Genomic DNA, 25,553 nt, shown 5'->3' on the forward strand with positions numbered 1-25,553 from the left:
AGCCTCCTAGAGGAGAAATACTCTTTACCTAGGGAGAAACTGTTTCTTCAAAGATTTGATGAGAAAAGGAGCTGTGAGATCTGCAAGCAAATATAACGCAGCTGTGTATCAGCTGTAGACAATTCTCTGTTCCAAACCCCTAGGGTGCGAAGCTGGAGCATCAAGACAATGCACCAGAGCACTCAGACTTGGGACAGGGATGTTCTGTGTCACAGATTTGCTCTGGTTTTGAAGCCTCTAGAGTCTTTCAGACACATAGTCCCAGCTCCAGCCCAGTGTGTATTTACTGCCAAGCAAGGATCGTGGAGGAGCAGAGGGGAATTCAGTTACTTGCCTGCTCAGCTGCCCCCTGAGCTCAGAGAGTATCACTACAACCAGGTGCAGGTATGGTAGTGCTGATTTCCTTAAACACAAACCTTCCTGACAAAGCCAAGCAGCAACTATAGGTCAGCAGGAAGACAGAACAGCCAAAGCAGCTTCCCCAGCACCTGTTAATCCTGCTACCCTGCTTGAGAACTAAGAAATGTAAATTACTGAGCTATGGGAATGCTGAGACCCTGTAAGCAAGTGTGAATGTAAAAGAGCAACCTTTATTACAGCTGCCTGAGGAACACAGTAAGCAGGAACTATAGACCACCGTCCAAAATAGAAGTGCTCATTGTATACCCTGAACTCCTGTGAGCAGGGACCAAATTGTGAGTCTGAACTGACAATATAGTTAGTGCTCACTGAATAACCAACCCCAAATAAAAAGTCAATTGTTGTTCACACCAAGAAGTCCCTCAAGCTACAAGGGAGTGGTGGCACTACTGAAGCAGTAGCTGCTTGTACCAAGATGTGCTGCGATGCTAAAAGGCAGAGGAACACAGCAATGTCTAAAACATTTCTATCCTTAGTTGTCCAAACTTGTTTTTAATAAAGACACCAAACATTACGATACGGGGAAGTTTACAGATCGATCTGCCCTCTTGGAATGGAAACGCCGTAGCTGATAAAGTGCCCTCATAATACCCTGGCGTGCTGCACGCTCAGTCTCACTTCGTAAAATCCCTTCACAGACTGTCTCCTGGCAGGGTCACTGTACTTCCCATAATGCAAACACTTTCAAAATGCCTCTAAGGCTTTTCCTCCCCTCCAGTTCTCACCCCACAATAGAAAGTCTTTCGATTTAAAGAATAGTACTTCGTCAGTACAGACCCATCACGTGTTAATTCAAGCTCACTGATTGGCTTTAAAGTCATTTCTTCCACTTCTGCTTTATATCTTTAGTCTTCTTAAATTTCTTCAGTTTCTTGGGTCCTCTTGCTGTTTCTAACTTTCTCTTCTTCTCACTGGGAAACAGGAACAAAATACCTGTTAAAAGTACACTAGATTCCCATCCAGCTGGGGAATTTTTGTTGTAGAAGGGAGGCAAGGGCCTATATAGAAATGTGTTTGGGAGAAAACGCTTCCTAGTTCTTGGGTTGTTTAAACAGCTGCTAGAAAAAGCAGGACAAGAGTAAAGCCTAGATTTTCTTATGCCTTCAGATTCTCTAATGCAATCTGAATACCATAAGATGTTGATTTTTAGCAGCTGTCATCGCTTATCATGACTTTAAGTTATGTGTCCTAAAGGCAATTCATGCAGGGCATCTGGAATTTAGAGTACCTAGAAAAAATGTTAGCACTGACAGTTTTAAGAGTACAATTTTGATTTTTAGATTCCAACTAGAGCAAACATGACAGAGCTCTGATATTCATAAGCACTGACAAGACTCGTGCCTGTACGGCTTCTGGAAACTCACAGCTTCCAGCATTCATGAAAAAGCCATTAATATACAAAGAGTGGAATAGAGATCACATCATTACTTCAGCTGTCAGGCACCCCAGGAAGGGGAAATCAGCAAGCAGACAAGTCTCAGCTATAAATCCCCAAGGAAAAGATGAGGAAAGACCTCATGCTGGGCAAGGTAGAACAAAGAAGATGGATGAAAAGGAAGGAAATGCAGAAACTCAGATTCAATATATTGCAGGCTTAAGCTCACATTTCAAGGAATTATTCTTCCCCGAGCCTGCATTTTCACCAATGGAAACATCACAGGCTCCCACCCAGTGTTAGCTCCTACCACAAATGGGACAGTTATGTGGAATGAGTTCTTTCTTTAGAAGTGACTCAAGGGAGAAATAGTACCAACTTCTGTGCATGATCAGGATCAAGACTTAACTGCATCAGAAAAAAGCAGCTTATTGTGAACGAGCTACACAAAGACAGGGCTTTAGAGCAACACAGAATTCACAGCAGTGGTCCCGCCACCGAGGACCCAAGAGAGCTCTCAGGTGCTCACACCCTGATTTCTCCAGCAAAAGCAAGAATCTATCAAGGACCCTAAATTAATTTTATCTGCACTTAACTCTTCAGCTTCACTCTTTTGAAAAATGTTATAATAAGGCCAGTGGGAAAGACCAGAAAGACAGACATCTGTGTAATATTTCAACTTGCTTAACCTTTTCAAACTGACGACAGAAGCGTTCTGTCCTGCTTTGCTCAGCACCTCATTCCATTCTTCATCGTCACCCCGGATAATATATCTAAGTGAAAAAAGGAAAGGAAAATGCAAGTAAAATTGCTGGCATAAAGTAAGAAAATAAGGTGAGTGTATTTTCAGGCACACACTACTCTAAAAGCAACCGTCAGCAGCCAAACAGATCTGTATTTGGAAATACACACAAAATGGGACTGGCAAAGGAATACAATAACTTGTCACGACTCTGTCAGCAGACTCAGTCCAAACTAGGTCAACAGCAACCAACAACTGTCTCCATCCAACGCTGGTCAGTGTCCAACACAGTTCTCTCAGGAGCCCCTATTGTAAACATCACTAAACTGTTCTATGAAAGCCTCTCATCAGAAAAGCAAAGCACTGAGTAGAGTACATCTGTTATAAAAGCAAAACATAAGGCCACAAAGGTTATACTTTCCATAGCAGTGGCGTATACTTCCACTTCACCCACTGGATTTCTTGCAGACCTTCAATCAGTACAAACCTTTAAGCCCGACAACCACAATCAGATTTATAGTCACTATACAGGTTTCTTTATAAAAGCTTGATGGCTTTTTTAATTTCCCTCCTCCTCCCAAACAAGAAAACGACAGTTGTGGTGTTAAGGGAAGAGGATGTGACAAGCAATGGCTTATAATGGAAAGTTAGGTAAATTATCAGCTGCTTTTAGACCAGGAGTAAGCTTTAAGGGGAAGCTTCAGCCCGGGAAAAACTGAAGACCTGCAGCTTTCTTTTGAAAAGAGAAAGTGAGACAATAATTGCTGTTCAAGTAGGCTCATAGTCTGTGTCCCTTGTCTGGGTGTTCAAGTACCCTGGAAATTACATTCAAATTTAACTAGCCAAAGCAGTCATGTAGGAAAATCGAGTGGTTGCTCTCCATCTCAAGTTCTTAGAGATTTAGAACAGAGGGGCCTTTGCTCATACATGGCTGAACAATACTGGACAAAGCCTTTTTAAATAAAACGTCTCTCTCTCTTCTATCAGTTTTCTATAACCTGTATTGAAAAGGATTCAAAATAGATTTTTGTCTCTCTCTACTCATGGAGAACAGAAATGGGTGAAGAAAAAAAATGGAACATGGTCCAAAATGACAAACAAGAATGTAACACTGTTAATGCTAATAAATGGAATTAAAACTTTCTCAAAATTCTGGATATATTGTTGTCCTAATGTGACTGACCTGCAAGTCATAGAATCATAGAATAACCAGGTTGGAAGAGACCCACCAGATCATCAAGTCCAACCATTCCTACCAAAGTCACTTCAAATCACATCTGGTTTTGTCCTTCCTTCAAGCAACACAACCAAAGATTCAAAGAAGCTTTTATTTCTTTTCTCAGATTTAACAGAGATTAATCTAGAGCCAAACCAGACTACTTTTCTAGGATATCAGTGCAGTAAACAAGATTTACAAGACAAAAAGTGGGAGGAGGAGAGACAGAAGGGAGAGTCAGTGGTACGCGTAACTCCGCTGATCCAGAAAAAGAGACATCTGCTGACACTCCAAGTAAATTGCTGGTTCAGCTACTCAGCACCTTACAAATTGTCCAGCTCTACAGCTGTTAAAAGGCACTCGTGCACACTGTAGTTAGTAAAAGAAGCTCTGGTTGGTTGCTCTTTTTCTGTTAGTTTGGAGTTTTGATGTTTGGGGTTATTTTTTTGTTAAAGGAGAGAATATTAATATTAACCAGGTGCTATTTTCACTTGAGATGTACACACAGCTAAGCTGGATAGCAGACAACAAGACCCGGGTAGCCTAGTTGGAGGGAACTAGTGACTATTTATAAAAGCACAGGAAACTGTAACATTACAAACAGTCCACCACCAGGCAGCTTGTTTTATTACTCCACATTATGGAATTATATAACTTATATCATAAAATCTACATACTGTACAAGTCTAACACATAGATGCACATTAAGAGCTATTACAATTTAAGTGACAAAAGAGAACAGATGTAGAAGAACAAAGTGTTCAAGCTCATGCCAAAGGCACTGGGACAGAGCTGACTCATCCAGCTTACTGGCTGTCAAGCACACAATATCCAAAGTTTCCACTAGCATAGCAGCAGACACGTATCTTACCTCGCCATGTTGAAAATATCCACTATTTCCCCTTTTTTTGTCATTTGAGACTGTGACACTGCAACTATGGCCTTGTGTGCAAGTCTCAGCAAGATGCATTAGTGACCCAGCAATCAAAAAGATATCAGAGGAAAACTGGATTTGAGACTCGGATAAATTCTTACTGTGTAAGGTCCATCTCCTTCAGCTTCCCCACTTCTCGCTTGTGTTTTTCTTGGAATTCTTTTGCAGCTTCTTCCTACAACAGGACAGCATAAAAGATGCACTAAGTGCAACAGTGACCAGTAATGCAAGGAAAACACCTTTCCCACTAAAAGAGAAGCACCTCCCCAAAAACATGCATCCCATAAAGTGACAGACCTGTTGTGGAATTCTTTCTAGCCAAGAAAATTTAGATTACAAGGCTTCTATATTCAAGGGAACTTCACGAAGTGTGTTCTTACGGACAAAGGAGAAAACTCATAATTACCAAATCGTCATTTAAAGATTTCAGCGTTGGCTCCATTACAATATCCTTTGTTGCCACCATCTGCTCCTCCACAGCTTTTTCCTGGACTGTGTTGAACAACTGAAAATGAAGGAAGCCAACACACGTAAGACTTGCTCAAGGCTATTGCTTTAAAATAAATCAGAACTGCTGTCTGTCCCTACTAAACTCTTCTAAACCTTGCAAATATTATCAGGCAGCTGTTTGTTTCTGATGCACGTGTTCCATCACATAGGATTAAAAAACTCAAAAGCTGCTTCCTGAAAGCACTATTACATATAGTTTTATAAAAACTGCAGAAGTAAAAGCAGTCAGCACTCAGTGTTACTTGCATAAGCATAGGGATCTCGTAGTTTACAACATGATTTATTAATACATAGAATACTTTGGGTTAGAAGGGACCTTAAAGATCATCCAGTTCCAACCCCCCTGCCATGGGCAGGGACACCTCCCACTGGATCAGGCTGCCCAAGGCCCATCCAACCTGGCCTTGAACACCACCACAAATGGGGCAGCCACAACTTCTCTGGGCAACCTGTTCCAGGGCCTCCCCACCCTCAGCATGAAGAAACTCCTCCTTATGTCTAGTCTAACCAATGTACAGCACTATTTGATTACAGACGCAGCTAAAAGCCGTACATTTATTTTTTGTATGTTATTTTCTTCAAGATAATTAATAATAAGGGTGTTATGCTGAGCAAACCACCTCTCCAATGAACAACGTACACCAGGCAGCATCACTGCCATATCCCAAATCTTGAGAACCAGAGGCCTCACAGACTCAGCAAGCAACTGCAAGCAGTTGGCAAGTATTCTGCCCATCTCACCATCTGATAACTCATCACATTGTTCACCTTATCACAAACATGAGAGAGAGAGAAAACCAGACCTAAAACTTTCCAATTATTTCACTGGACTTCAAATCTACCTCTAAATGACATTGGAAAAGGCTTTTGTCACGAAAAGTTGATATGTTGCTAGTGTAGTGAAGAATCATAAATGGGTCAGGCTGAGCTGGGGACATGGATTGTATGCTCAGCAGTTTGGTCAGGACATTTAAACATTTAAAAACATAACACAAGCACTATTATTTGGGACAACACTAAATAAAACAATGCCCTAAACACTTGTTTTTTGCACTGACATTTTCCCACCTTACAAAGAAGTTTACAGTCAACTACTGGGGACATTTTAAAGACACACAGCTTTCCATCAGTGCTATTTTCATCTACTCCAGCTTTCCATCAGTGCTAAGTATTGGAATTGCACTTCGGTCAAGATGAAGTTTGCCACAAAGCGCTTACCTGAACCACTTTGCGGATGATTCTGTTGAAGAGCCCCATCAACTGACTGCTGGGCAGTTCTACCTCCTTTTCCAGCAGGTCCAGAGATTTATGCTGTAGGCCAATCCCCAGAAAAAGGGCCTGAGGAAGTGACACGTATTTGAGTTATAGAGGCTTTCAGAGCAAATACACATCCGTAATACCCTCTGCACTCCCTACATTTTGCCAAGTCCTTGCTCTACTCAGGTAGTACAAGGCTCCTCTGAAACTTTGTGCAGGCACACCGGGAACACCCCTAAATTATTCTGCAGATGGCAGGTATTATTCCATACTTAGTACAGATCAATGCCATTCTCCTGAAGTTCACAAGGCAGAAGATTTTGAGGGGATTCTAAGTCACAGTTCACACCATGTTATAAATGCATGGAGTGCTTCACTGAACACACAACAGAATATGATTCCCTACAAATTGTATTCAAAGCTACTGCTAAGGGTGGAAGAACACTACAAGCAGGAGAAATCATGAAGAGGACTACAAAAGAAGCAATTAACTGAAGCAAAGTCCTCTTCTTAAGATAACATAAAACAGGAAACTATTCCAAATATATGAGGTCTGGCACAAAAAAAACCCCAACACTAAACTTTTAGCTTGGGAACCAAGAGTGGAAGGGGAGAGACAAAGAGATGGTTATAGAGCATGTTCAAACCTTGCACAGCAAGACAAGGCTCAACCCGATTGCTTCACTCGGTATGAGTGGATGCGAGTTCAAATAGAGATGTTTTCTTAGCCTTGACTGGAAAATGGCAGTGTGTAAGAGTTAACAGTGAGTGAACAGCAAGACAACGTGCCACAACGCTTTGCTGTGAAGCGGCTTTTAGCTAATAACAACATCACTGTGCTTGAGCACTGATCCCGTTTGCCAGATGTGGTTCACTCTTCCCAAAAATCAAGTTGGTGCCCAAAGGAACCCATTTTTTGTCAGGAGAAGATGTGAAAGCAAAAATGATGGAGATCCTCAACAGTCTTTCAGAAAATGATCTGCAGAATTGCTTTGAACATTGGCAGCATCGCATGCAGCTGTGTGTCAACTCAGAAGGGAATTAGTTTGAAGGTTGTCATATTTGACTTAGTTAATTTGTTTATTTAAAGAGTTACAGGCCCAGTCTTGGGGTTTTTTTTGGCGGAACTCATATATACAAAGAGAGGTAAAGCATGGCTTGTTCTCACAGGGATACGTACCGACTGTGCAGCAGAGAGAGTGATATCACCCAGCTGGTTGAGAAAGAACATCCTGGCAATAGTAGGTACCATATCCATGATGAGATGATAGTCCACCATGTTGCGAGAGTACATCTCTAACCTCTTCAGGTCATACGGGATGAAAACCGACTCTAATTCAGCACGGCTGATGGCTAATAGGTAGAATAAAAAGACAACGACGTCAAGACTGTTCTTCATAGCTATCCAGGATCTCGGTATTTAACAAGTTTCTTTTCACATCGTTGAGTAAAGGCCAACTGCTATCCCATAGGTTCACTTCCCAACACACTTCAGAATTCAACACACTAGGTACAACTGCTTATTCAAACTGGTTTTGGTATTCCAAGTCTTTTCAGACAGACAAACCTCCATACGAAAAACACTGCAACTGTCAAAACAGACCAGCATATCAACTCAAAGGTGCCAGAGAGACTGAGAACAGTGAGGGCTGAGAAACAGTTTGCCCAGTCTTTAACTATCTTACACTGGTTTTCATAGCATCATAAAATGGTTTGGGTTAGAAGAGATCTTGAAGTCATCCAGCTCCAAGCCCCCTGCCATGGGCAGGGACACCTCCCACGGGATCAGGTTGCTCATCCAAGATAGCCTTGGATTTATTGTTAAAGAGCTTTGTTTCCTTGTAGCAACCAAGACTCTTCCACCAAGACAGACATGAAAAACACACAGGACACAGATTACCAAGTTCTCTCAAGAGGACTCCTTTATGGGGCATACTGAGAAATCAGCAATTTGCTTTTCGGCCAGAAGTGACTGCTAGAACTGTACTGTCTGGCCCCTTCCATTGCACTGCTTGTGTGCTTCCCCCAGCAAGGGCTGCACCAAGCCTAGTAACTCATAGTTGAACTAAAGCCTCTCTTGTTGAAAGACAACGCATTCCAATCTCCAAATTTCTGATGACAGCACTCTTCCTAAGAACCTAAGCAAGCTGCTCTGCCTACTGACCCTTGCTATTCAAGGTTTCCCTTTTAATTCCATACTGGATTTGGCAGTTGTCAGTATCCATCCATGTTTTGTCAGGCATTTAGTTGTTACAGTCAAGAGTCCTCCAATTTCAGATTGCTTAAACCTTTGATGAAAAAATCAGGGGAAAAAAACCACACCAAAAAATGACCATTATGTGTTCTCAGGGGCAGAAAACGCCCTTTTAGGTTTTACTTAGAAACTGAAGCATTTTTCTGGATAATAGGAACAAAACACAATAACTAATCAAGAGCAATTCATGGCACTTCACAGGAAACATCACATAACACAAGTATTTGGGACTCAGATAAAACATAAACACAGACTTTAAACTGCAATTTAAATGAACATCAGGAGTCAGGGTACTCACGTGGTTGTGGCTGCTGTTTCACATTTTTGTTCTGTAGAATATTCAGTGCCAGTGAGGGTGAGAATGTGCTGAACTGGTAGGAAAGTAGAGAAATGAACCGCCTCCTAAAATCTGTAGGACAAGATGATAAAATAAGCGATTCCTGCGGACCTCTAGAATAAATATCCCAGAAGATTCTTCTAGTGTTGGCCAAATCAAAGTTACCTTTCCAGAAGGCAGTAAGCCAAGGCTCTTGTTCACTTTCCTCTTCATTCAGCATCTTCAGCATGATGCACGAATGCTCACCAGTCAGGTCATTCTAATAAATGAGATGTATTTCCCGTCATGCCCATGAACCTGTTGCACTCTATGCTCAAGCGAAGAAGGCAAAGGTCTTCTAAATCAATAACAACTCATGTACCTACTGCTACTGATCACCACCACCTAAAGTAAAACCTATGAACTTCTAGAATTTGGTAAATCCCAGCGCTGAGGGATTCGGGCATCTTGACATAACCAGTAGTCACCAGTATTCCAAATTCCAGGCACACTCAAGAACCAGAAAAACAAAAGAAAAATGCAGTGACACTGGACAAATAAATTATCATCTCCAAAAGCACTACAACTGCTGTTTTTATAAATACCTAGAAAAAAAAAAGCTGAAGGGCCACTTGTATATTTTATCAATAATCACATTAATAACCCTCAACAGCTACACTTTTGCCCTGATTTTTAAGTGCAATGTACTTACAAGACTACATTTGCAACCCTAAAACTTTACACATTTAGCTACCTATAGGTCCAAAGAACAAAAATGAACACAAAACACACCTTAAATGTGAAAAACAAGCCCCCTCAGAAAACACTTCTGCCCAAACCGCATCTCACAGAAGGTCATGGAAAGATGCCCAGTGATTTCAACGGGGCAGGATTTCAATCAAGAACAGTAAGCTACTTACTGGTGTCTGCCTCAGATAAACTGGCACAAACCCAGCACGTTTCCAAAACCTGGGGAAAGGGAAAAGAGAAAAGGCACCCAGAATCATGGAGCTGTTTCTACAATAACACTTGTGTTTAAACGCAATTTATCTGCCATACAAGAACAACTTTTGGAAAGCAGGCAAATGTCTGTAAGACATCAACTAATGAAAATTAACACTGACAGAAAGTAACAATCCAGCTGACTGAGGTTCTAACTTAGAGGAGTAAAAAATGATGGTTGTGACATCAAAAAATGAACTAACATTCAAAGACTGAGGACATGATACAAGAGTTATTGTATTTTACATGCTTCCAGGGCCTCCTTTAAGAACAGACAAACGGTTTTTGACCCATAACATCACAGACTCCTAGGAGACAACCCTGGGTAGGGGCTAAGGATTTACAATTTACTCCGTAGACTCTGCTCCTCTTCAACGAATGATGATTTTCCATGGCAGCTTCCAAGTTTCAAATAGTCACTTATGGACTAGAGAAAACCCCAGACTGGTCAGCAAAATCCTGCTGATATCTTCTATCCTCTTGTTCCCTCTTGCATCTTGGTGGGAACTGTTCCTACAACTCATTTTGCCCAGTAAAAGGAGGACTAATATAAAAAGACCTGCTGAGACCAAGCATATGGCATCCCAGACTAAAGATAAAAGCCAGGCCCCACAGCAACTGTCACTGGCAACCAACCTCCACAGGCCATGGGATGAGTACTCATCAGCTGCGCAGGACGTCAATCTTCAGCAGAAAGCCTTACATATGCACCCAGCTTCCTCGTATCCCACTATTCATCCTATTTTAAAATCTATTCTACCACAGCTAACAGTGAAAAAAAGTAGTAGTGAAACACTTTACGTCCCGCTCTGCCCTGAGAGGGATTGCTCAAATCAATTAAGACACAAACCTCTTGCTTAATAATTTGCAAAGATTAAGACTGTTTCACACTAACCATTCAGTTCTGATGCTCTCCTACACAACCAAATAATTCACCATCGTATTTTGGCAGGAACTCTGCAGCACGCTTGCCATGGAACAAAGCAGGCTCAGTCTCTGTATCCAAAATGCCAAATCATACATAGTTGTCTAACGTTGTTCTGACTGAGTCACTCACAAATTGGCCTCTCTTGAACTGAGCCTCATCTCATGTGATTGTACAGCACCTTAGGTCCTCTGTAAGTGGGGGCAGGCTAACAAGGAACCAAGGTTTTAGGTGAGAAATGACTGCTTTGCATTTAGGTTAGCAACAGGAAGAGTTCTGTGTTATTTTGAAACTGTCTCCCAAATGATGAATTCACAACTTCCCATGCTATGGATGAGAAAATCTCAGAAAGATATCTTACAGGATTTGATAATACTAGAGAAGTTAGCATATGTATTTTATATAAAACTATGCTGTAACTTGAAGATAAGGCTTAAAATAATGATTTACTGCTGCAGTAACTCAGTTCCTTTATGGTGAGAAAAGCAAAGAGCAGCTACAGCTGCTGGTGAAAACCATTTATATTAGTCAGGAAACTAAAGTCAGCAGCAGCTCAGCCTTCCACAGGTCACAGGAACAAGTATTTAACTTCTCCCTACTTATTATGGGCTGTTCTTACTTCTCTAGTCTGGAAAAAAATGGGCAATTAAAGCTAATTAACTGTTTAGAATGGTCACAGAGACAACTAATAAGGAATTGATTTTTCCCCCAGAAGGTGCATGAGAAAAAACTATCCTGAAGGATGCACTTAGGATCAGCCCTACAAAAAAATATCCAAAAGCTAAAATACCTGCACCTATATACATTACATTATTTATAACAGTATATTATGTGATATAGAAATTGTTATATTAATATCCTATTCTATTATATAGACCCTTTTATTATTTATATTACATTATATAGAACAATCATTAATATTAATAGTCTATTATATAACATATAAATAATATAATGCATGTAGACGCAGCGATTTTAGCCCTTGGGTATTCTCTTTATTCTGGATGTAACTAGCAAACAGAGTAATGTCTTACTTGAGTAATCTCGGTGTTAAGCCATAAGATACCCCCAGATAGTCCAAGTTTTCAGCTTGTCTCTCACTCAGTTTGAGAAGTAAAGGAGGTAAGTCTTTCCGAGGTGTCACAACCTCTTCTAATAAACCGAGAGTCTGGAAACAAAAGTGCAAATTAGTTAGTAGCAATTCTTATAGAAATCTGCAAATTAAATCTCTTATTCCGTATAAAAATGACTGTTTCCTGCTTACAGAGAGAAATCAGTACCGAGACTTTCAGTGAATAAAGAACAGCTTCAGACAACAGAAAATAGAAATAAATGTACTGGGCTCCATACCTCACTGCTTACGGTTGCAATTTCTTTTGGCTTTTGAATTGGTTTTTCTTCCAAACATGGGAATTTGCCTTCATAGTACATCTGCAGTAAAGTCAGAGCTCTGCTGCCATAGCCCATCTGTCAAGCAGGAACACCAAACTATGAGCAAAAACATGAACCTATTTTTTTAAGACAGGGCAACAACATTCTCTCCTTACAAAGCCATTAAAAAAACATCAGCGCAGAGGGCACTCAGACACTACAAAAATGCATTTTCTTTGCTACACAGCAGCTCCATGAAGGACTCTACAGAAGCTGGCTGTCTGAAATCATGAGAGCCCAATCAGTAGTCCAGGACTGTGCAATAATTCTTGGTGCTTAGCGCTGGCACTCAGGAAATGCTAAATATATATGGTAAGCTCACAATAAATATAACCAGATCTTGATTTTATTTGGCTGCCTGGGATGCTGGCATGCTACGACGCTGCCTAGGAATGACAGAAGCACTGGTCTGCTGCCCATCAAGAGGAAAGGAATGTCCCAGCCTGCTGTGGCACCTGCCCACTTCTGGGGACCAGACCTCTTTCTGTTACTGCCCCCAGCTCACTTCCCAGGCTTAAAATGCTGAAAACTGAAGCAACTGAAACGCTTGCCCTGTCCTTGAATTCCGCCTGTACAGCCATTCTCATTGTCCGACTGCTGGCTATTCACAGCAACTGGATTCCAAAATACTTTACCCCCTGATAATCCGGATGAACTGCAATACGAACAACACGCCCACCAGAGAGGCCCCCGAAATCTGGATCTTGAAACTGCATAAGAAAAAAAAAAGTCAAATTAAACATGGATGGGTACTCTGGAAGTAAGAAATAGTGCTGAAATATATCTTGGGTGTGATTACACAGCCAAGTTATTCACCTGCTCTGAAACAGTCCAGGGAATAAGATCACCAGAAGCTTTCTTTCCCCTAGAAAGGCTGTTCATGATCGACTGGCGAGAGATCTCTCCCTCCATGCACACCTGCAAGGATGGGTAAAAGAGCATTAAGAAAAAGTGCTTCTACAGAATCATAGAACAGTTTGGGTTGAAAAGGACCTTAAAGATCACCTGCTTCACTTCAGGGATGTATGCTGCTCTCTTACCTGAACAACAGCAAGTACTTCTGGTAATGAGTTCTGGGTAGGCGGAACTGGTGGCAAAAGGCAAAAAAGATGATGGGCAGGTGCATCAGAGAGCATCTGGAGGTCATTGGGAGAGTTCTGGAGGGAACAGAAAGTTAAAGAATTATTCCACGAGAAGAGCTTCGAAGCCCAGTGTCGTGTTAGTCACTGATTTCTAAACAATACTGTATTTTCCGAATTAAGGGCTACTAAGAAAGTCAGAACTAGGATAATACTGATGGATAAAGAAGCTCGCAGGCCAGTTCATGGCTCTTACAACACCAGACAGCATCTGTTTTTCTCTAGTTGAACCTCTTGCCCTCATGCGTATGGAACTGAACTTTCCATCTTTATACAGCTACGTATCTCTTTATCTACCAAGCCTTAAATAACTTTAAGTGTCAGATTTTCAGTAGTTCAGTATTTACAGACTTCACCACTCGCATGTATCATGGTCTTAAAACCTTGAGGAGAAATTATTACTCTTTTCAGCAGTATAATGGAACTATTCTTCTGGTTAACTTGAGGCTACTAGATCACAGTAAAGAGAACTACAAGAGGTTTGTCATTGATACTATTCTGACAAGCTTGTAGGTGCATCTAGAATTTAGTCTTCGTAACTTCTAAAGACAAAAAGATTCCAGATATCTGTAAATGCAGTGTATTCAGCCAAGAGAAAGGCAGAGATCCTCGAAGAGAGGAGAGACTGCTGATCTGTATACAACAAAAAGCAACTGAAGCTGTTCAGAAAATCCCAATAAGGCCAATTCCTATAAGCACTAAGACTATAAGCACTGCTCCCTCCACAAAATTCCTAGCTAAAATTTTGATTGAAGCAGCACAAGCTTTACCTTGTAGTGTGAAGCCACATAGAGGGCCATCAGTCTCTGCAGAAAAATTTCTGATGCTTTGTGGTAACAAAAAAGTGTGTCTCTATTTACATAGTATCTAAACAGAAGGGTTAAGGAAACAACCCTCTTGAAAGAAAGAAAAAGCTCCTCGTTAGTTTAGAAGAAATATTTTCAATACAGCCTTGGCTTACAGGCTAGCTTGTGCTCTTAAGACTGTACAGCTCTGTCTATGTGAATGAACGACAGGGCAGTGTTCATGGCTTTCTCACTCTTCATCTATAAAGCTAAACCTATCAGAACTCAAACAAGGACTTCCCTTCATTCAACTCTTCCTTACGATTGTCTCTGCAGCAAAACTGGAGTGTGGTAATGTCCTAGTAACCCACACTGTCTTATAAGGCAGCAGTGAAAACTCCAGAAGAGCAATAATAGACTTTTGCGATCATGTGCTGCGGTTATCGCTTTAGCTGGAGAACCCACCATTAATCAGCTTGAAGAAGCCTCATACACCTGAAAGCACAGCATTTGGATTAGAGCACAGCACTGGAATAAGGATACAGTTCACAGGTCTCAGGCAGTGGGCAGCCGGAGATAATCCTGGTGATGTTGAGACAGTCCAAACAGAGCAGATCATTCAGCCACTTCTCAACTGGGTCACCGGGGGCATATCTGATCGATTCGTGGAGGGAGACTTCATGCAATGTACGAGCTGCAAACATATTTCAGAAAGATCTACTGTTGGAAGTTATAGCCAGTAAAGAATCCAATAGATCAGCGTCCTCTGAAGCCTCCCAGGACACTAGAAAATCGTCACTTGCATAGATTTCATAGCCTTCAGAAGCATTTTTATCTGATAAACATGCGGGAAAAGCAATAAAGTTCCTTCATTTTCCCACATCACTGCCTTCCCACATCTGCAAAGCACATGGACACGTGGGATACCCACAGGGCTTGCCAGTCAGCAGCATGGAGATCATGGTTATACGCTGCAGTCCAGAACACAAGGGAATACCTGAGGCGAGTTTAGCTGTAGCTGTAGATTTGTTCTCTGCCGTCATGGTGACCTGGGTTTGTGCACTCTGCTGACGGAGCTGCTGAATAAGCTTCAGAGATAGCGATCGACCAGTACCCTCATACCTGAAAAGCAGAAGACAAAAGCCTGAAGCAAATAACCTAGCAGAAATCCTGAGCCAAAGAGAAGCTGCAGCACAGAACCAGGCTTTCATTAAGAGTTATGTGCTATGCTGAGACCTGTGAGGTCCCAACCATCTGCAAGAATCACTGTCTTTTGATGTTCTTGTGTGTGTAGGACAGGCATCCTACCCTGTCACTTAGTCTCATAATACCAGAAGGAAACACAGAATGGTAGGGGTGGAAGTGACCTCTGGAGCTCATCCAGTCTAAGCCCCCTGCTTAAAGCAGGGTCACCTCGGGCAGGTAGCACAGGAGCACATCCAGGCAGGCTTTGAATATCTCCAGAGAAGGAGACTCCACAACCTCCCTGGGCAGCCTGTTCCAGCGCTCCCATCACCCTCACAGTAAACAAGTTTTGCCTCCCATGCTCCAGTTCGTGCCTGTTGACCCATGTCCTCTTGCTGGGCACCACTGAACAGAGTCTGGCCACAGTGTCTTGACACCTGACCCTTAGATATTGATCAGCATTGATGAGATCCGCTCTCAAGTCTTTTCTTCTCCAGGCTAAATGGACTCACATCTCTCAGCCTTGACACCTAAGAGAGATGCTCCACTCCCCTCATCACGTTCATGCCCTCTGCTGGACTCTTTCTAGTAGTTCCTTGTCTTTCTGGAGTCAGGGAGCCCAGAACTGGACACAGGACTCCAGATGCAGCCTCCCTAGGGGCTTTGAGAATCTCCCTCGACTTGCTTGCTGCGCTTTTCTTGATGCACCCCAGGATACCAATGACATTCTTGGCACGCGGATGAAGGAAGGAACACTTCCATGAGGAAGATGTCATTCTTTCTTCTCTCCAAACAGACTGCAGAATCCCCTTTATATATTTGCTCCTTGTAGCAGAACAGAAGAGGTGCAAGTGAAACTCTTAATGAATCCACAGGGGAACCAAAGCAAAACAGCAAGTACAAGTACCAACTCCAGGTTATTTCCAAGAGAAATCAAGAATTAGCATGACATGATGTAACAGTGTGTAGCAAAAAAAACAGTCCACTCACACCTGCTTTCCCAGGTAGAGAGTTGCTGCTCAACACTTACCCGTTAATTGTAGAAGCCATGAAAACAAGGTAAGGGCCTAGCAGGTTTTTCACCAGGGGTAGAGGAATGGCAGCAGCTTCATCAATCACAACAAGTTCAGCTTGACCCAGTTTCACAGAATCAGCAGGGTGTATGTACTGCAAGGAATGAGAGGAGATCATCATTGTCCACAGCAGCTAGTCTGGGAGTTAGGGAAACATCGGAGCTGGCAAAACTGGAGCCCTTAAAAGCTTTCTGCTCTCCCTGTTCTCCATGACCATCAAACCAGAGACCGAGACACAAAAACAAACAGCTGGAAGAGGGTTCATGTTACACTATCAACGACTGGGTCACAAATCTTGTTTTGCAAATTTCTCCACAAAATTACCTGTGGAGATCGTGAAAATTATGTAAATCTAATCACTAGAAAAATGCTCTTCCTTCACTGTTTTTTTCACTTCCCGTGTGCTTTTCTTTTAAGAAGAAACCCAGGAGCAATTACCAAGGGAGCTTTGCCAATCTACAAGCTACTCGCAGGAAGAAGATACTTTGTGAAAGTCACTCACAGAAAAAAAGGAATGCCTTAAAGCCAAATCAGTCAAGACAGTTACACATCACGCCAAATAAACTTGCTTAAAATCAAAAAAACCACAGCATCAGTAAAGCCAACAGTTATGAACGAAAAGCAGAAAGGCAAAAAAGCAAAAGATGTCAGATACCTGAATGGTCTGCCTGTGCTCCTTGAACACATTCACTCTGACAACAGCCTTGTTAAACTCTGGATTTAAAGACTGAACAATCTCATAGTCCAGATGTTCCTGAAGGAAAACATTATTAAATGTATGAACAAGCCAAAACCTAAGGAAAATATCATTTACCATTATCACAAAAATAAGTTTGCTAAGAGTACACCGTTAGTTCAAATTCTAGTTAAAAAAACTCTTATAACAAAAGCTTCAGAGGCCTGAGAACCAAGAAATTTTTTACTTGTGTTAAAAACTATTTCACAAAAGATTTTCCCAACTTAACAGAGAAGGAAATATAACCGCATTAAGATTCACTTTTGCAGAACATTGTTAAAAGAGTTCAGAGGAGGAAAAGCTGATAGCAATCCATGTAAATAGAAATGACAGATCATAGAATCATAGAGCAGTTTGGGTCGGAAGGGACCTTAAGGATCATCTAGTTCCAACCCTCCTGCCATGAGCAGGGACACGTCCCACTAGATCAGGCTGCCCAAGGCCCCATCCAACCCTTGAACACCTCCAGATGAGATGTAAAACGCCTCCGAAACATAAACGCTGTGGAAGTATCATAAAATAACCTCTTCTTCTTACCTGATATTGCAGCGCATCAAAGCCTTTAAATATGAACTCAAAGAGAGTGTGAAGGTTATCAGGGCTCGGAGAAGTGACAAAGATATTGGAGTAACTGCATGGAAAAACAACACAAGACAATTCTTTTCTACACATACTCAGAGGGGTTGATTTCACCTAATGACGAAAATACAGCAGATTCCTTCAGACACTTATCTCACTTCATAAGTGATTATTTTTATTTTTAATGACTGGTGTTTTATTATTACTGTAAACCAGAAAATATCAGTGTATGCAGCCATGAAAAGATGTAAGGTGACTATAAAGGTAGGATGTGGGACTGGAAATTACACATATATTCAGACACTGTTATCTTATTTATAAAAAAACTCTCATGGATGCAAATAAAGCCTAGGAGATGGGGGGGGAGGATCACTCACCCAAAAGCTACTGCTCCAGCAATAGCCAGTCCCAAAGCAGCAGATTTACCACGTCCCCTGGCTGCTGTTAATGCCACAGTGCTCCGGAGAGTCTTCTCAGAAATGGCTTCAATAAATTTTAGAACTGCTTTGGCCTGATGGTCAATAAAAAAAAAAAAGAGAACAAAAGCAATCTGTGTTTAAATTGCTTTCAGCATTACTGAAGACTTACCACTAGAACGTGCCTTCTTTCCTAGAACAGGAAGAAGGAAGAATAAGAAAAGACAAAGTGGCATTGCTGAACATCGAAATCCAGACGAATAACGTGCAAAACTAAATCTTTGCAGTTATTTGGGTCTAAACACACACCAGGACAACGGTTCTCAATTACAACTTCCATGCTACTGACCGCAGAGTGTATTCAGCAAGGCAGGAAAAGGCACACTGCCCTCGAAGAAGGAAGAACACACCTGAGCAGTGAAAAGGACTACTATAAACGGGCTTAAGCAGTGCCCAGCTCTGGGAGACACCAGGCTAAATGGCAATTTCTCAGTGGATACTCCAAAACAGGAAAGAATGACAATAGGGCCTTCAGCTGTCCTAGCCAGATTCTCAAACTGGAATAAAAACAGTGTACGGCAAGCAGGAACAGGGGCTTACTAAGACATCACACAGATTTTCCAATTCTATTCAGAACTAAACTGAACTTCAGCTTCCTGCCTCCATTCCACTTATTTGCAACTTCATGAAGAAAAATCACCACTACTTCCATTAAGCTACCCTGTCCAATACATTTTTCAAGGAAATTCTTGAAGACGACACCCACCAATGCTCACACTCTGATCTGATTACACGCAAAGTGAGGCACAAACATCAGCACCTAAATTGACCTGTCAAGCACAGAGTATCTCAAATTTAACACCACACCAACCTGATCCAGAGTTTTACAGCCATCCACCAAAACTCCTACGGGCTGCGTGTCCTGCAAGCTCTCCTTCAGTTCTTTCAGCTCCAAGTCCTGTGGCTGAAGCCTGTCTTCCTGTAAGGACAGGATTTACCAGAACAGGATTAGTGAAGAACACTTCAGCACAATTATACCTTTGTGATGTCTTCTAGTATCTTTGATCGGGCATAGAAAGGTACTTGACAAAAATATAAATCACAGAATCATTTGGTTGCAAAAGATCTTTGAGATCATTGACTCCAAGCGTACCTGTCCACTACCAAACCTTATCCCTGAGCACCTCATCTACCCGCAATTTAAAGAGCAATACAGCAAACCCCATAAATACAGGCAAGTACATAAAAAACACTGCGACAGAAAATAAAGCAAGGAGGAAAAAAAGACAGCTTCCCAAGCTTTACCCACACCAGGTTTAATTTTTGCAGAACATCCTACCTCCTTGTCTGCAAGAGAATTACTTGATACAGAGTGAAAGGAAAGCGTCCTCTTTTTAAAATCTTTAAGTTCCTGTGGTCAACCCCAAGCAACTTCACCCAAAGAAGGGCAGCTGATGTTGCTTACTGACCTGCGACTGTGGTGGAACTGGTGTGATGTTTGCAATGTGACTGGAGATGGGCAAGATATTGAGCTGATCATCAATCACGATGCAATTCTTGCATGAGGCCAGAGACAGAATGAACCTGGGCAGTCAAGCAAATGCAATTTGGTAAAAACACCAGCAACACAATTGCATTCTGGTAGTTAAGATTCTTTTCTAAACACAGACATAGTATTTATAGCTACCTACAGCTGAGCTACAACAAGTTCATACAACTGGTAGTCTGCTGCTTCTCATAAAACCAGGATTGTTTATGCAGAACACACATCCACACAACCTAGATCCTTTGCATTCTTAATGACTTACCTCTCGTTAAACCGTCCCACCACATCCTGATGTGCCTCTGTTCTGTATCGAGAGTGTACATCCTGAAACAAAAAGAAAGTGAATCAGGAGAATAAACAGCAGCAACCATGACTTTTACGAGACTGTTACTCATGGGACAATCCAACTTTTTTCCCACTCTTGTAGATTACAGTCTCCCTTTCCATCAACACCGCATCCCAAACAGGATTTTGATTTTGTTTGTTGTGAAACTTCCAGATTTTCCAAATGCCTGTTAAAAACGTATTTTTCCAGCCCATCGTTTTCACAATGGTCTTACTTACTCTTGCCTGACTTAAAGGTCAATTCAGCCACGTACAGAACATTTCAAACACCTCAGAGATGCTAGGAAAAAAACAGCTTATTGCTTTAATTTGCCTACTGGCATCATTACTAATAGAAACTGTTCCTGCTTTAGAGGTTAAGTATAATCAATGCAAATAGATCATATACAGAAATATACAGTTGTGAAGCTGATCTCACCTAGCAGCAGGTCACAGAACATTCAAAAAGCCTATTTTTTACTTAAAATTTCTGTGATGTGGGCAGACAGCATAAATACTTTCAAAACTATTGTGAAACAAGAGAACCCAGCTACATTTGTGAATGACAAGTGGTTTTCCCTTGTAGCCTACAACTGCTTCAAGACACAGAGGTTGGTAGAACTGCCTAAGCAGATGCATTCAATCACAAATGAACGAAGGAGCCAGAAAGATGAAGCTCAGAACCCATAACAAAAGCAAAAAGGCAACCACTTAGCATCAACACAATGCGCGTACTGGTATGAAACAGACACATTACATTGAACATACCATGGTCATGGTATAGAGTTGCTTCAACGAGTTCATAGTTCTCAGGAGAATCACCACAATTCCACCACCTTCTACTGTTTCAACAGTTCTAGCTAGCAGGTTCGGAGTCAAGGCTTCAAAATCCTAGGAAATAAATAACATTTCAAAGTTGCCCAGAGCTCATCAGTGCCACGAGCACCTACTAAAAGGAACAGAAAGCCTCAAAACGCTATTTCTCCAAGTCTGATTCACACTTAACATTTGCATTAATCAATGTCCCATTAACAACCTACCAATAAGGCGATCTCACCCTCACAAAATGCGTGAAAGGCAGATGAAGCCATCATAACTGAATTAACACAAGCAACAAATACTATTCCTGCAGCTTTTAAACTGAAAGCAACTGACGCCACGTCCTTTTTAAGCCAAAAGTTTACCTCCTTACCTGAAGTACACACATGCCGAAAGTATTACCAAGGATCTTATGAGTTTCATTGTAATAGCAGTAGCGAATGTTTGTGGCTGCTATAAACAACTCGAAAGGATCATCGTCCTTTATGTTTAAAGTTCCACTTTTAATCTTCTTCTGTAGTTGTCTCATCCTCTTCTTCCGGTGGCTGGAAAACAAAATCATATAGAAGTTTTCTTGGAAAAAGGTTTGAGAAAAGTGCATTCAAGTCTACATTCAAGTCTAATGGAAAGTCAGAGCTCAGCCTCCAAGGAAAAAGATCCTCGGATCCTAACTGCTGCTGTCACGGTATGTTCCCATGTGCTTTCAGCCTGAGTGGTGGATATGACACAGAACCAGCTGGTTATGCAAGGAACTGCTTGGTTGGATTCATGTGGTCCCAAGTAGCACTTCCTTCTTGACTCAGTGTGCAGATTCTAAGCACGCACACAAATCTAAGAATTGGAATTGTACACACTTACAAAGATATTTGAATGCTTAATCTGCATTCAATCTTCAATATTAATGAGGCTGAAAAGGTGAGAAATTAAAATTTTTGGCTTTTTGAGGTTAAAAAGGTGAGGGAGACCCTGGTCCAGGACAACAGAGTCAATGTTAGTGCTACAGAAAGAAACCTAATGCTGATGTCAACTCTACTACGGAAGCCAAATTCTAGTTCTGGAACATCGAACATCCTGTAGCTTCTCCAAGAACTAACGTTGTTTCTCCTTACAAGTGAATCACACAACCTGTGCTCAGCAGACCAGTCGTGGAAGTTTTGTTGCACACAGAGCATCGACCACACAATGAGATACAAGAGGTATCTTACCTGCTAAAGCCCAGCTCCTTTTTGTAACACCATAGGACAGAGGGTCTGGCCTTTACAGTTGCTTTCGACAGCATGTGATGAAGTATAACCACCTGCCAAAACACAGAAACGTTCCTCAACAACTCTACCCACAAGTTAACACCAAAGAGCAATTTGGTTCTACGCTTATGTTTTCTACCAACCAACCCTGTAAGATCCCTTGATATTTTGTGACGGTTACCTTCCTTTTCACACAGATCTGTGTGCCTGGTGCCTTCTTGTGGGGACATCCACAAGTTCCTGGGCAACCTGGGCTAGTGCCTCAGCACCTTTATTGTCACAGAATCACTACGTTGGATCATGGAGTCCAACCATTCCCATCAATCACTAACCCATGTCCCTCAGCACCTCAACCACCTGTCCCTTAAACCCCTCCAGGGAAGGGGACTCAACCACCTCCCTGGGCAGCCTCGGACACTGCCCAATGACCCTTTCCGTGAAAAAATACTTTCCTGATGTCAAGGATGTATCTTCCTGGACTTCAGTAAAGCCTTTGACACAGTTTCTCACAGCGTTCTGCTTGAGAAACTGTCACCTCTGGCCTGGACAGGCGCACACCCTCCTGGGTGGAAAACTGGTTGGCTGGAGGGCCCAGAGAGTGGTGGGAAATGGGGTGAAATCCAGCTGGAGGCCAGTGACAAGTGGGGTTCCCCAGGGCTCAGTGCTGGGTCCAGCCCTGGTCAATGTCTTTATCAATGACCTGGATGAAGGCATCGAGTGCACCCTTAGTGAGTTTGTGGGTGACACTAAGCTGGGTGGGAGCTCGATCTGCTGGAGAGTCGGGAGGCTCTGCAAAGGGATCTGAACAGGCTGGATCCATGGGCTGAGTCCAATGGCAGGAGGTTTAACAAGGCCAAGTGCCGGGTCCTGCACTTGGGGCACAACAACCCTGAGCAGCTCCAGACTAGGAGAAGGCTGGCTGGAAACTGCCTGGAGGAGAAGGACCTGGGGTGTTGGTTGACATGCGACTGAACATGAGCCAGCAGGGGCCCAGGTGGCCAAGAAGGCCAATGGCATCTTGGCTTGGATCAGAAACGGCGTGGCCAGCAGGGCCAGGGAGGTTCTTCTCCCTCTGGACTCGGCCCTGGGGAGAGCGCTCCTCGAATCCTGGGGTCAGTTCTGGGACCCTCACCACAAGAAGGATGTTGAGGCTCTGGAGCGAGTCCAGAGAAGAGAACGGAGCTGGGGAAGGGGCTGGAGAACAGGCCTTATGAGGAGAGGCTGAGAGAGCTGGGGGTGTTTAGCCTGGAGAAGAGGAGGCTGAGGGGAGACCTCATTGCTCTCTACAACTCCCTGAGAGGAGGTTGTGGAGAGGAGGATGCTGGCCTCTTCTCCCAAGTGACAGGGGACAGGACGAGAGGGAATGGCCTCAAGCTCCACCAGGGGAGGTTTAGGCTGGACATTAGGAAAAAATTCTTCACAGAAAGGGTCATTGGGCACTGGCAGAGGCTGCCCAGGGAGGGGGTTGAGTCACCTTCCCTGGAGGGGTTTAAGGGCCGGGTGGACGAGGTGCTGAGGGACATGGGTTAGTGATTGATGGGAATGGTTGGACTCGATGATCCGGTGGGTCTCTTCCAACCTGGTTATTCTATGATTCTAAGCCTGAACCTCCCCTGGTAGAGCTTGCGGCCACTCCCTCTTGTCCTATCATTCCCTCTTGTCCTGTATCGTGAAGAATTTCTTCCTAAAGCCTAATCTAAATCTTCCCCCTACCAATTTAAAGCTATTCCCCTTCGTCCTATCACTTCACGCCTTTGTAAAAAGTCCCTCTCCAGCCTTCCGGGAGCCCCTTCAGGTGCTGGAAGGTCGCTATGAGATCTTCTGGGAGCCTTCTCTTCTCCAGGCTGAATAACCCCAACTCTCTCAGCCTGGCCTCGTATGGGAGGTGCTCCAGCCATCCCCTGAAGCTGCTCTAACAGATCTACGTCCTTCTTACATTGAGGATTCCAGCACTGGACACAATATTCCAGGTGAGGTCTCGCAAGAGAGGAGCAGAGGGGCCGGATCCCCTCCCTCCCTCCCCTCTAGCCCCGGGCACGGCTTGGTTTCTGGAGCCGAGCCGCTCCGTCCCCGGCCTCACCTGATCCTTGCCGCGGTCACCGACCACCACGAAGAGGCTCCGCTGCCTCTCGGCCACGCCATTCTCGATCAGCACCCGCAAGCGATTATCCACCTTGCGGCGCTGCATGGCCGCGCCGCCGCCCTCACCCGCGCCGCGTGGGCCCGAGGACCCCGCGGCCCCCGAGGACCCCGGGCTGCCCGCGCCGTTCGCCTGCGTGGAGCGAGGCGAAGCGAGTGCCTGAGAGAAAAAAGTGGAATATTCTTCATTTAAACTAAAGTAGAGTGACGTTTCACCTCAATAATTATATTTTTTTTCAGTTAAACTGAACGTTCCTCTGATATCATGGCTTTTTATAGCTTTTTTTTTTGTTTAAATAGTGTTTTTCCAGACATTCTCATTGATAAAAGGAATTCCTATTACAAAAGGCGGAATATTTTTTATTTAAGCTAAAAAAGAGTGATGTTTCACCTCAATAATTGCATTTTTACAGTTAGATAGAACGTCCCTCTGATATCATGCGCTTTTATAGCATTTTTTTATTTGTTTAAAGTGTTTTTCTACACATTCTCATTGATACAAGGAGTTCCTATTAAAAAAGGGAGAATATTTTTGACTTAAGCTAAAATAGAGTGATGTTTCACCTCAATAATTGTAATTTTTGAGAGTTAGACTGAACACCCCTCTGATTTTTTTATAGCATTGTGAGAAACACTCATTCACTGGTAAAATATTAAAAAGGACAAAGTCTTCGAAGCAAAGGCAATAATATTTTTATTTTACAATTCAGCGCTGAATTGGATGAGTTGGTATAAAATCTTACGAAAGCAGTGGGTATATGTACTAGTTTTAGATAAAGAATAAGGCAATAATTTAATTTAAATAATTATTTAGATAAAGAATAAATAGAATAAGTTAGATAAAGGCAATAATATTTTTATTTTACAATTCAGCGCCGAATTAGATGAATTGGCATAAAATCTTAGGAAAGCAGTGGTTATATATATACTAATTTTAGACAAAGAACCATATAAATCTTAAAAGAAATCTCATTATTTTTTGGATTATCTGGAAACTTCCTTCAGGTCATCTCTGGACCTAAAAAAAATACATCTTGCTAGACGACAAAGCATATCAATAAATTCTAGCAACTCCCTTTGAGTGTTTATTCTTTCAGGTTATTTATCCATATCTGGAGATTGTCTGCATATTATCTGTTGATACAAGACAGATTTATATGACAAGATAACTAAACATACAAACCAG

At 42.4% G+C, this 25,553-nt stretch overlaps 1 protein-coding gene across 1 annotated transcript; it reads right to left on the bottom strand.

Moving 5' to 3' along the window:
- Positions 1-568: 568 nt before the first annotated feature.
- Positions 569-24,443, bottom strand: NAT10 (N-acetyltransferase 10). The gene is made up of 28 exons (XM_069857359.1): positions 24,309-24,443; positions 22,190-22,281; positions 21,358-21,529; positions 20,934-21,056; positions 20,104-20,165; positions 19,765-19,879; positions 19,167-19,274; positions 18,257-18,390; positions 17,838-17,931; positions 17,220-17,318; positions 16,522-16,658; positions 15,304-15,428; positions 14,850-15,000; positions 14,292-14,388; positions 13,423-13,539; positions 13,199-13,300; positions 13,018-13,092; positions 12,302-12,418; positions 11,986-12,119; positions 9,945-9,993; positions 9,211-9,304; positions 9,007-9,117; positions 7,635-7,807; positions 6,416-6,535; positions 5,094-5,192; positions 4,789-4,862; positions 2,485-2,568; positions 569-1,331 (listed from the first exon to the last, which is right to left on the bottom strand). The coding sequence occupies exons 1-28, from the start codon at positions 24,414-24,416 to the stop codon at positions 1,238-1,240; spliced, it is 3,060 nt and encodes a 1,019-aa protein (XP_069713460.1). The 5' UTR covers positions 24,417-24,443; the 3' UTR covers positions 569-1,237.
- Between the last annotated feature and the right edge of the window lie 1,110 nt (positions 24,444-25,553).

Source organism: Phaenicophaeus curvirostris, chromosome 5 (assembly GCF_032191515.1).
Source record: "Phaenicophaeus curvirostris isolate KB17595 chromosome 5, BPBGC_Pcur_1.0, whole genome shotgun sequence".
NCBI classification, from domain to species: domain Eukaryota; kingdom Metazoa; phylum Chordata; class Aves; order Cuculiformes; family Cuculidae; genus Phaenicophaeus; species Phaenicophaeus curvirostris.

What these genes read in the sequence shown, in the direction of transcription:
- NAT10 (XM_069857359.1), bottom strand. Translation starts at nt 24,416, where the DNA reads ATGCAGCGCCGCAAGGTGGATAATCGCTTGCGGGTGCTGATCGAGAAT. An exon ending in TCGGCATGTGTGTACTTCAG is followed by an intron (nt 21,057 to 21,357) that starts GTAAGGAGGTAA and finishes TTTATTTCCTAG; the next exon opens with GATTTTGAAGCCTTGACTCC. An exon ending in CCTGGACTGTTTCAGAGCAG is followed by an intron (nt 13,093 to 13,198) that starts GTGAATAACTTG and finishes TTTCTTATGCAG; the next exon opens with TTTCAAGATCCAGATTTCGG.